The sequence below is a fragment of the Terrapene carolina genome, unplaced genomic scaffold, assembly GCF_002925995.2.
Source record: "Terrapene carolina triunguis isolate 2854851 unplaced genomic scaffold, T_m_triunguis-2.0 Scaffold51192, whole genome shotgun sequence".
Taxonomy (NCBI): domain Eukaryota; kingdom Metazoa; phylum Chordata; order Testudines; family Emydidae; genus Terrapene; species Terrapene triunguis.
Window position 1 is genome coordinate 8514 of NW_020715543.1, and position 12615 is coordinate 21128.

Below are 12615 nucleotides of genomic sequence, written 5' to 3' on the forward strand. Positions count from 1 at the left end.
AAAGGATTGGAAGTAATACCCTGGACCCTGTGAAATGTACTGACCTGTAGCTCAGCAGAGTTTGGAGAGAATTAGGCTTCGCAGCTTTGGTTTTTTTTAAATATTTTTGACAGCCATTATTGATGTCTATTTGAAACCATTTTTGATTGTTATATAGTTGCACAGAACTGTGTTTTCAGCATGATTTTACTTTGAGAATTTGTAAATTTCAATGATGGTGGATGGAAATATGTTTTCGGGGGGGGGGGGGGGGAGATTCCGTGTGTTTAATGAAATTCAGGTTTACCAACTTTTATCAATATAAATCTGCTCCGTCCAGGCCTACAGACAATGCAAGACCTGAGATATTAAACACCCTGCTTCCCCTTTTTGTGCCAGTCCCACTTTGCTCTGTGTCATTGTGTATCGGGTGCAGTAATACGTGGCGGTGTCTGCAGCTGTCAGCGAGCGGAGCTGCAGGGAGACCTGGTTCTTGGAGGAATCTGCAGAGAGGGTGACTCGGCCCTTGAGGGACGGGGCGTAACTTGTACCCCCGCTATTTGGATGTAGGAGTCCCATCCATTCCAGCCCTTTCCCGACAGCCTGTCGGATCCATTGCCAGTAGTAAGTGCCGTCAGTGATGGAGATCCCGGAGACAGCACAGGTCAGGGTGAGGGTCTCTCCGGGCTTCGCCACTCCGGGGCCGGACTGGACCAGCCGCACCTCGGATAGGACACCTGGGGAAAGGAAACAAAGCGAGGAATGATTTAGCCACTGAATGTCTCTCTGTGTGTCCCTAATTCCCCCACGTGTCCCAGAAACACTCACAGCTGGGGGTGGAGAAAAGGGAAAGGAAAAGCAACAGAGATTTCATTCTAGTTTTCATGCAATGAGGGGAACTCTCCAGGGGGCAGGACCAGGCAGTTCTGTGTCTGGGGAGAGACTGAGGCTCCTAGAACCAGGAATTTAACCAGGAACCCCCAGGGCAGGGATTTGCATGCGGGTTCCCAGGGTGGGTATAAGAGATGACGGGGGTGAGCGCTCAGTACATGGTGCTGTCCCCTCGGGGACAGGTGTCCCCTTTACACCGCAGAGAGACCGTGCGCTCAGCTCAGCGCACATGTAATGTCAACAGGTGGCTGTGAGAGGGGTGGGTTGGGGGGTCCAGCAGAGAGGGTCTGGGACTGGGACTCAGGAGAACCTGCTGGGCCAGGGATTTGCATGCGTGTTTCACCCCCTGTGGAAACACTACCAGGGTGACCTCTCTCCAGGCAGTGCTGTCTGGTCCGTGGGAGAGTCACACACCCACTTCATGTCATAGGCTGTGATCCAAAGCCTGCTGAAGTCTATGGGTGTCTGTGACATTTTCTGATTAAAATATGACTATAGAGATCATTGTTGCAACCACTATTACATATTTGCAATGAATCTTGTAGGAAATGTGGCATATAAGACATCTATGAAAAGGTTATGATTTGCTGGTTATGATTATGCTATCTGTATGCATGTATCATTTTTGTATTTGAAGTTATAAGTATTGTCTCTATAGCTGGATTTCGAATGTTTGCTCCTGGGGTAACACCCACGAGGTAGCTAGCCAGCACATCTCAGAGGTACTATTCAAATTGGGTGGCCCATCGAAAGGTCACTTAACTGACAATGGACCATGGGAGACACCCATCTACACGGAGTGGACTGTCCTATAAACGTGGTGTTTGGGGTGTAGGTAATGACTTCCTGCAATGACTGAGTGAAATTGGGCATGAACATGTGGCTTGCCCATGTGACTCCAAACACTATCTGGTCACCCGTGATTCTCCACTAGCTAAGATGAGGTTTTTGTCTGAAAAATAATGGTTTACCTCACCACGGCAGGGGATATAAATGGCCCAGGAAATCCCTCCATTTTGCCTCTGTCCTGCTCCAGCCTCTGTCCTGCTCAAACCTCTGGACTATGAACTTATCCTAATGGGACCATTCTAACCAAGGGACTGAGGTCCTTCCAATGATTTGGAAGGAACCAGAGGCTTATTAAGGAAGCAATTTATTCCATCACTGCTACAAGCCTGAACCAAGAACTTTGCCATTACTTTATATATTTGATTCCTTTAACCAATTTTAACTCTAATCTTTCTTTCTTTCTTTCTTTCTTTCTTTAAATAAACCTTTAGATTTTAGATACTAAGGGATTGGCACCAGTGTGATTTTTGGGTAAGATCTGAGTTATATATTGACCTTGGTGTGTGGTGGGTCCTTTGGGATCAGAAGAACCTATTATTGGATGAGACTGGTTATAAAGAACCACTCATCTCTGAATCCAGTGGTTTTGGTGGTGACATAAGAACTGGAATGCCCAAGGAAACTGCTTTTATGGCTTATTGTTAGCCAGTGTGGTGAAACAGAAGTTTACTTTTGTTGCTGGTTTAGTATATCCCATGGGGGATTAACCGCCAGTTTGGGGTTGTGTTTGCCTATTTCTCAGCAGTTCGTCCTGAATTTGGTATCCTCCGTTGTGACCCACTGAGGCACAGTTACAATGTCTCTCCAATGGAGCAGGGGTAATGCAGAATGGGCTAGGCAAAGAAGATCAATTGATGTAATGTACAGGCTGGGCCAGTAGACCTGAGATCGTTCTGGGAATCTGTCGGGGGAGGAGCTGAAGTGGCTGGGAGGGAAATCAGAGAATGGTAGGACTGGAAGGGACCACGGGAGGTCCTGTAGTCCAGTCCCCTGCACTCATGGCAGGGCTAAGTGTTACCTAGAGCATCCCTCACAGGAGTTTGTTTCAGGCATCAGAGACCAACAAATACCTTCAGTGAGCGGGGAGGGGGCTGGGCATGGAGAGAAGACGCATCTTCAGGGCTGTGTTGTGATTACAGAGGCGAGGGGCCCTCAGCTCGAAATGAAGAGTCCAGCTACTGTGGGTGGGTGTGTCACTGGCCCTGCTGTGTGACCCTGGGAAGTCATTTCCCCAGGCTGTGCCTCTCCTTCCCCTTTGCCTGTGCAGACTGTGAGCTCTTCAAGGCAGGGACAGAAAGCAGGTGCCCAGGGCAATGACCCCTTCTAGGCTGGGGAGTGTGGGCACTAATGTCATATTCACAGTCACAGCAACTCCTATTTTCCCGTTATTTACATGAGGATCGACAATACATTTACTCCTGTAGGGAAAGGGGCTGAAACCTACTCAGGGTCATGTGTCAATGTGCAACATTTCATCTCCCGAGCTGGTGAATCTGGGTTGTAAGGCAGGGTGATGACACTTCCAGGTCCTCTCTAGGGTTCTCTATTCTCGTCTAGTCTCTGTACGTTCTGATACAGAGGTTACCACAGCATCTGGGCGCCTCCCTGTGTGTTGCTCTCACTCACTTTGCAGTTCCTATCACTGTGTGAAGTTTCACAAATTCCCATTTCCCTGTCCCGGCCCTATGCACAGTGACATCACCAGTTCTTCCAGCGAGACCCAGTAGTGAACCCTGAGGTGTGGATGGCAGGTGAGTGGGAGGGAAGCAGCTGGGGATGGGAGAACATGGTGAGAGTGGGGGTTTGCTGGTGATTTCCTTGTTTAACCCTTAGTCCTACAGTGAAAAATGACATTGTGGTCACTGCTGTTCTGCAATATCAGGGTATCGTTTCCTTGCATGAACTTTATGAAATCTTGACTCTTAGCGATTCTCTCTGCTTCTCTATTCCTGCCTGTGTCCCTCTTAGAGGAAAATGAGAGCATTAAATGCCCTGAATGTGTGTATAGAAACCACTTCCCCTTTTGGTACAGGTCCTGCTTTGCTCTGGGTCACTGTGTCTCTGGAGCAGTAATAGGTGGCGGTGTCTACAGCTGTCAGCGAGCGGAGCTGCAGGGAGACCTGGCTCTTGGCGGTGTCTGCAGACATGGTGATTCGGCACTAGTTGCATATACATACCCCATATATTCTAATCTAAGCCTTCCCCAGGAGCCTGCCGGATCCAGATCCAGTCGTAGCCAGAGGAAATGGAGTAACCAGACATGGTGCAGGTCAGTGAGAGGGTCTCTCCGGGCTTCACCGCGCCCGGTCCGGACTGGACCAGATGGATTTGGGAACGGGCACCTGCAAAGACAGGAAACGTTACAGTTAAATCCTGGCCTCTATTTCTCAGGGATTGATCATTTCCCCAGAATTTCTCCTCCTGAGTCTGGGAGGGAGGGAGGACGATTACAGTTCTTTCTGTTCAAATTGTCTCCCTGCGCTGCTCAGAATCCGCTTCCCCTTTTTGTACCAGTCCCGCTCTGCTCTGTGTCACTGTGTGTGTGTGGCTGCCTCACACAGTAATAGGTGGCGGTGTCTGCAGCTGTCAGCGAGCGGAGCTGCAGGGAAAACTGGTTCTTGGAAGTGTCTTGTGTGATGATCACTCGACTCTGCACAGAGCTGGGGTACTCAGTGTTCCACATGCCAGACCTATACCATGTGCGTCCCATCCATTCCGGCCCTTTCCCTGCGGGCTGCCGGAACCAGTGCCAGGCCGCGCTGTCGCTAGAAACCGAGTCTCCGGAGATGGTACAAGTGACTGTCAGGGACTCCCCGGGTTTCACCACTCCCGGGCCTGTTTCCCGCAGCTGCACTTGGGAGAGGACACCTGGGAAGGAAACACAGAAATGAATCAGTGAGCCAGGCGCCTATGCCCTGGGAGTGGGGAACTTGTGAAAATAAAGCACCCTGCGAGAGCTCCTGGGGGAGTGGGGAACCCAACTGCCACTGAATTCCATTGGCATCCAGGCACCTGATTCCCTTAGGCTCCTCTTCTGCAGTCACTGCAGCAAGGAACCCTCCTGACCCCCAGTAGACACGCACCTGAAGGGGCCTCCAGCATGAACAGGAAAATCAGTAGCAGGTTCATCTTAAGTGAAGGTACAAACTGTCCCCAGCAGCCAGGCCCGGGCAGTTCTGTGTCTCTGGATGGAGTCTGTGGCTCGTCCAATCAGGGGGTTGGATTTAAACAGGAAGCCTCCTGGGCAGAGATTTGCATGCGAGTTTCCCAGCATCAGTATAAGAGATGAGAGAGTGTGAGCTCTGTCTACACATGGGGCTCGCTCCTTGGAGCGCGTCCTACCCCTGAGACAGTGAGTTCGGCTCAGTGGGGGGCGTGTGTGTAAAACTTTCAAAACAGCCTAAGGTATTTGGAAGCCTAAACTCAATGTACATTGTTTGGATTTTGTCCTTTTACACTCTTAAAGGTCTTTGACATTCTCATCCATATATCAGTACAGGACAGCACCTTCCTAGGAATGAAGGAATATTTGGAGAAGAGAAATTATAACTCTTCTCTTGTGGTTTTGGTTGGGAAAAGAGACCAGGAGAGTTACGAACCGAAATGTTATCGTAATCCAGTAGGATTGGGTGTTAAATTCCCTTACGCCACCTCTGCCATCCTATCCCGTGTTCGGTAGAGATTTATTATATTGCCAGCAAACGCATTACATGTGCTGTGCAGCCCTGGATACATTTCTAGTTACTAAGGGCTTTATTCAAATCAGTTAAATTCAATGGGAGTCTTTCATAGATTCATAGATTCATAGATTCTAGGACTGGAAGGGACCTCAAGAGGTCAACGAGTCCAGTCCCCTGCCCTCATGGCAGGACCAAATACTGTCTAGACCATCCCTGATAGACATTTATCTAACCTACTCTTAAATATCTCCAGAGATGGAGATTCCACAACCTCCCTAGGCAATTTATTCCAGTGTTTAACCACCCTGACAGGAGCTTTTTCCTAATGTCCAACCTAAACCTCCCTTGCTGCAGTTTAAACCCATTGCTTCTTGTTCTATCCTTAGAGGCTAAGGTGAACAAGTTTTCTCCCTCCTCTTCGGCTGCTATGAACGTTCTCTGGATTACATGAGTTACTGAAGTTATATCTGCTGCCTTCAGAAGACAGTAATTGTCTGAGAATATCCCTTCTCCCCTTCCGTTTGATATCATATCCAATGTATTCTCTACCAGGATCCCTTTGAAGAAATGACGCAGACTCACATTCTGGATAATATCTGCCTGGTGAATGTTTATATTTGACAACTGTTCGCAAAAAGGGAATTTTTTTGAGCTTACGTTACATTTCTGATCCTTGGAGCCACCTGAGTTGTTTTTACGTATCATTGTCATTTTGCTCTAACCCCAGCAACAGAACAAACGTTTTGGTTAGTCACACTGCTGTCATTCTGAGCCATTTAGAGATCCCTGTTCCTCTTCCTCACTTTCCTTGTGAAATTTCATTGTGTTTGTTTACGTGGTGTTCATACAGCATCTGATCCGAACATTATCTATTATTATCTATTATTATTATTATTATTATCATAAACATCTTCATCCTCCTCATCAACTCAATTCAAGTAAATGCTCCTGAAAACTTTACCGATCAACCTCAATTTTTCATTCAGTCCTTTCCTGTCTCTTTCTCTATTTCTCTTTCCTGTCCAGTGAGGAAGGGCTTTGTTTGTGTGTTTGTCTGCAAAGTCTCTGAAAGATCTATAACATTTCATTGTTCTGGACAAGAACTGGTAGCGCGTTTGGAAATATTCCCACCAGCGGGTTGATGCACGTCACTAAAGCTCATTATCCTCCTCTTCATGACATCACCTTGGTTCAAGTATATAAAAGAAGTTCCCTCACATTCCCTATCCGCCTCCCGTCTGCATATTCTTTCTGTTTACATGGTGTTTTATGGGGGGAGGGAGGACAATCACAGTTCTTTCTGTTCAAATTGTCTCCCTGCGCTGGTCACAATCCACTTCCCCTTTTTGTACCAGTCCCTGCTTTGCTCTGTGTCACTGGGTGTGTGGCTGCCTGGCACAGTAATAGGTGGCGGTGTCTGCAGCTGTCAGCGAGCGGAGCTGCAGGGAGAACTGGTTCTTGGAAGTGTCTTGTGTGAGCGTCATTCAATTCTGCACAGAGCTGGGGTACTCAGTGTTCCACATGCCAGACCTATCCCATGTGCGTCCCATCCATTCTGGCCCTTTCCCCGCGGGCTGTCAGACCCAGTGCCACCTCAAACCTGGCGGTTATTTTCCCATGAGATATATCAAACCAGCAAGAAAAGTGAACTTCTCTTTCACTACACTGGCTAACAAGACGTCAGAACAGCAGTTTCCTTAGGCATTCCAGTTCTTATATTACCACAAAAAAACACTAGACTTGATGAGTGCTTCTTTAAAACCAATTTAATCAAATAAAAGGTTCTTCTGATCCCAAAGGACCAGCCACACACCCAGGTCAATATATAACGCAGATCTTACCCCAAAATCACGCTGTTGCCAATCCTTGAGTATCTAAAATCTAAATGTTCCAGAGGGATCTAAATCTAAAGGTTTATTTATAAAAAGAAAGAAAGAGAGGTGAGAGAAACTCGTTAAAAGGAATCAAATACATACATGATGGCAAAGTTATTGGATAAGGCTTTTAGCAGTGATGGAATAAACTGCTGGGTTAAGTCAAATCTCTGGCTGCTTCCAAATCATTCAAAGGTTCTTAGTCCATTGGTTAGATGCTCCCATTAGTATAAGTCCATAGTCCAGAAGTTTGACGAGGAAAGAGGCTAGAGCAGGAAAGAGGCAAAATGGAAATGTTTCCAAGGCCTTTTATAGCTTCTGCCATGTGCAGGGAAAACAATGTGGAGAGAAAGCCCTCAGCACAGCTAGTAGAAAATCACAGGTGACAAGATGGTGTTTGGAGTCACATGGGCAAGTGACTAGGGGACATCACAATTTACCTCTTTCCATTCTGAAAACTGACCATTTATATCTACCCTTTGTTTCCTATCTTTTAACCAGTTACCAATCCATGAGAGGACCTTCCCTCTTATCCCATGACTGCTTACTTTGCTTAAGAGCCTTTGGTGAGGGACCTTGTCAAAGGCTTTCTGAAAATCTAAGTACACTATATCCACTGGATCCCCCTTGTCCACATGCTTGGTGACCCCCTCAAAGAATTCTAGTAGATTGCTGAAGCATGATTTCCCTTTACTAAAACCATGTTGACTCTTCCTCAACAAATTATGGTCATCTATATGCCTGACAACATATATAGTTTATATATAGTTTCAACCAGTTTGACCGATACTGAAGTCAGGCATACAGGCCTGTAATTGCCAGGATCACCTCTGGAGCTCTTTTTAAAAATTGGCATCACATTAGCTATCCTCCAGTCATCTGATACAGAAGGTGATTTAAATGATAGTTTAAATCACAGGAACAAATCTACACTGACACACCCCTAGAGCCCCGACCAGGGGTATTCTTCATGCTACCCAAAATCCATAAACCTGGAAATCCTGGATGCCCCATCACCTCAGGCATTGGCACCCTGACAGCAGGATTATCTGTCTATGTAGACTCTCCCCTCAGGCCCTACACTCCCAGCACTCCCAGCTATCTTTGAGACACCACTGACTTCCTGAGGAAACTACAATCCTAGCCATTATGGATGTAGAAGCCCTCTACACCAACATTCCACACAAAGATGGACTACAAGCCATCAGGAATAGCATCTCCAATACCATCCTGGAAAACCTGGTGGCTGAACTTTGTGATTTTGTCCTCACCCACAGCTATTTCATATTTGGGGACAATTTATACCTTCAAGTCAGTGGCACTGCTCTGGGTACTCGCATGGCCCCTCAATATGCCAACATTTTTATGGCTGACTTAGAACAACGCTTCCACAGCTCTTGTCCCCTTATGCCCCTACTCTACTTGCACTACATTGATGACATCTTCATCATCTGGACCCATGGGAAGGAGGCCCTTGAGGAATTCCACCAAGATTTCAATGATTTCCACCGTACCATCAACCTCAGCCTGGACCAGTCCACACAAGAGGTCCACTTTCTAGACACTACAGTGCTAATAAGTGATGGTCACATAAAATCCACCCTATACTGGAAACCTACTGACCACTATACTTACCTACATACCTCCAGCTTTCATCCAGACCACAACACATGATCCATTGTCTACAGCCAAGCTCTAAGATACAACCGCATTTGCTCCGATCCCTCAGACAGAGACAAATGCCTACAGAATATCTATCAAGCATTCTTAAAATTGCAATACCCACCTGGTGAAGTAAAGAAACAGATTGACAGAGCCAGAAGGGTACCGAGAAGTCACCTATTACAAGACCGGCCCATCAAAGAAAGTAACAGTACGCCACTAGCTGTCACCCACAGCCCCCAACTAAAACCTCTCCAGTGCATCATAAAGGATCTACAACCTATCCTGAAGGATGATCCCTCACTCTCACAGACCTTGGGAGACAGGCCAGTCCTCGCTTATAGACAGCCCCCCAACCTGAAGCAAATACTCACCAGCAACTACACACCACACAACAAAACCACCAACCCAGGAACCAAACCCTGTTACAAACCCCGGTGCCAACTCTGTCCACATATCTGACTGAGATGATTTAGTTGGGAATTGGGCCTGCTTTGAGCAGGGGGTTGGACTAGATGACCTCCTGAGGTCCCTTCCAACCCTGATATTCTATGATTCTATGATCTATTCTAGGGACACCATCATAGGACCTAACCACATCAGCCACACCATCAGGGGCTCGTTCACCTGCACATCTACCAATGTGATATATGCCATCATGTGCCAGCAATGCCCCTCTACCATGTACATTGGCCAAACCGGACAGTCTCTACGCAAAAGAATAAATGGACACAAATCTGACATTAGGAATCATAACATTCAAAAACCAGTAGAAGAACACTTCAATCTCTCAGGTCACTCAATAACAGTCCTCAAAGTGGCAATTCTTCAACAAAAAAACTTCAAAAACAGACTCCAACGTGAAGCTGCAATACTGGAATTAATTTGCAAACTAGATACCAGCAGATTAGGTCTGAATAAAGACTGGGAGTGGTTGGGTCATTACAAAACCTAAAGTTAATTTCCCTAATACTAATTTCTCCCTACTATTACTCACACCTTCTTGTCAACTGTCTGTAATGGGCCACTCTCTTACCACTTCAAAAGTTATTTTTCCTCCCTTGGTATTCTGCTGTTAATTGATTTATCTCATTAGACTGACCTAACACAGGGATCGGCAATCTTTGGTTGCTGGTTTGTTTACCTGCCATGTCTGCAGGTTCAGCCGATCATGGCTCCCATTGGCCTAGAATGGCGAACCGCAGCCAGTGGGAGCTGTGCTTTGCCGAACCTGAAGATGCTGCAGATAAACAAACTGTCCCGGCCCGCCAGTGTATTTCCCTGATGGGCCGTGTGCCAAAGGTTGCCGATCCCTACACTAGTGAGTCTCTCACAGCAATGCCAGGCGGTTGTACTGGAGGCTCAAGATGCTGATGTCCAAATGCAGTAAGTCTGTGTAGTTGTCTTTGGAGATGGTAAATCACTCTTTCTCTGAATCAGGGAATATGTGCCTATAGCGGAATCCCATTTTAATCCCCGTCAGGGAGCCTGAGGGACCCTGCCCAGCCAGGACCTGCTGAAGATGAACCTGGAGGCTTTGCAGGAGAGGCGGAGAGTCTCCGGGCTTTTTCACACCGCTCCGGAATCTACCAGCTGCACCTGTTATGAGACACCTGCAAATAAGGACATGTCAGGCATCAGAAGATTCTGCTCGAGAAGAAACCTGGGGATGCCCCCCTTTGCTGGGGAGTAAATCACCTCTGTGCTCTGCCAGAGCGAGAAGCCAAAGTCTCCTGTCTCTGCCTGTGTTGGGTGTTCTGGGGAGATTCACTACTGTGGCTCAGGACTATGGATTTCAGTGTTAGGGTTGCAGGGTCTGGGGGATGGCGGGGTTTTAGGCATGGAGTTGAGTTACCGCATTTGCATACACTGGCTGTTTGTAAGGGGCTGATAAATTCATCCCCTACTTGACTTGAAATCCCCAACTCAGAGCTCAAATAAGAGAGTATTTATCCAGCGATCCGGCTCTGGCTGAGTGACTTTGTCCATAACACACTACAAGTTAAACTGACCATCGAGATGGTAAATTGTTAAAATAACATCCTTAGCAGAGAACGTTTCGGCCTTTATCACTGAAATATACATTTTCTTAGTGTGCACATTGTCCAAGATTTTAAAAAATGACTAATTGTTTTAACTGCCTCAAATTTTAATTGTTGAGTGTGAGGTGCCTTCGAAGGAGGTTGGCTTTCAGAGTCTGGGTGAGTAGTAATTTCTCATGAGAAAGCCCCTGCAGGAATTCCATGTTGGATGCCCAATATTTAATACATATGAAAATAGTATCTACTTCCAGAGGAAGTTGGTGCCTGTACAAATGACAGAACAAGGACTGAGAAAGTTGAGCTCTGCAGGTGCAGAGCCCCTTGCTTTGGGCCATCCCCAGAGGGGTAAATTTCACCCACACTAAATGATCAACGAACGGGCTGAGGGGGAAGAGATGCAACCTGCTCCCCGCCTTGCAGGCATAGAGCCACAATGCCGTGTTAGCGCGTAGCTCTGAATAAGTGCGTGTGTGTGCTGTTCTGCTAATGACACAGATGTTGCGATCCACCCAACAGAGCGACTGGGTCTGAGATCTGTGCAACTCTGGGCCGAGATTCTACAGCCAGCAGGAGCTAAAAGGGCTCTTGATTTCTATTCTCAGATGTGGTAGGGAAGAGCTGTCTACTTATTGTAGCTAGAGTGTAAATACGGGTAGGTATCCCCCCCTTTAATTCTCAGCGGAACGGTGGATGAAATGGTAGAGCAGGAGGACAGGAGTTGTGACTCCTGATTTCACTGCTAGACTTGGGAGTTCTCTCGTTCACTCTTTGACTTTGGGTGATATGTGGTTTAAATCACTAGTGATGGGAACTTACTATGGAATCTGGAGGAAGCGAACAACCAACCAAGCAGAGAGAACGCGGTGCTGGCAGCTGCTGCTCTCGGCGGCTCACACAGGAAGGCTGGTTTGCTGCACAGTTAGTTTTAGTGCTGGCTCTGATAGGTTTCCTCTCACTGTGTGACTCTGGCACAGTAATACAGGGAGGTGTCTGTGGGTTGCAGGCTGGTCAGTTGCAGGAACACTTGGCTTTTGGAGTTGTCTTTGGTGATGGTGAGGCGATTTTTGAGAACATTGCTATAAGCATTGCCTCCACCAGGCGCGATGGCTCCAACCCATTCCAGCCCCTTCCCCGCTGGCTGGCGGGCCCAGTGGGCATGGTTGCTAGTGAGAGAGAATCCGGACACGGTGCAGGTCAGTCTGAGGGTCTCTCCGGGTTTCTTGATTCCCCCACCGGACTCCACCAGGCTGATCTGGGAATAGACACCTGCAGAGGGGGAAATAAAGGTGAAATATTGCGGTGATTTCCGGAGGAACAGTTATTAGGGAACATGCAGTACCGGGCGCCCATCGGCAGCGCAGATCCCGCCCTTACCCGCTGGGAGCAGCAGGAGGAAGGCGATGGCCAGGCTGGGGGTCATGTCTGCGGCTGGCGGCTCGTTCCCCAGGCGGGATGGGAAGCTGAAGCCCGGTGCTGGGTCTGAGCGGGGTGAGCGGCCTGCGGCTGGGCTATGAACAGGGCCCCGGGGAGCTCATTTGCATGGGTCAGGGAGTGGGGACAATATAAAGGGCGATCTAGAAGGTATGTGACACTGTGTAGAGTTGTAAAAATCTAATGGCCGGTGGGTTAGAGAGTCCA

General features: G+C 47.7%; 3 gene segments (V, D, J or C); all 3 read right to left on the reverse strand.

Moving 5' to 3' along the window:
- Positions 1 to 384: 384 nt before the first annotated feature.
- On the reverse strand, positions 385 to 3866 carry LOC115271582 (the record flags this gene model as incomplete). The annotated part of the segment is given in 2 exon segments: positions 385 to 716; positions 3764 to 3866. Coding segments are annotated over 2 exon segments (435 nt in total), but the record flags the coding sequence as incomplete, so codon positions are not given.
- A 40-nt stretch (positions 3867 to 3906) lies between these two features.
- LOC115271580 lies at positions 3907 to 4848 on the reverse strand. The segment is given in 3 exon segments: positions 3907 to 4061; positions 4231 to 4587; positions 4803 to 4848. Coding segments are annotated over 3 exon segments (558 nt in total).
- A 7081-nt stretch (positions 4849 to 11929) lies between these two features.
- Positions 11930 to 12397, reverse strand: LOC113405835. The segment is given in 2 exon segments: positions 11930 to 12243; positions 12352 to 12397. Coding segments are annotated over 2 exon segments (360 nt in total).
- Positions 12398 to 12615: the final 218 nt, after the last annotated feature.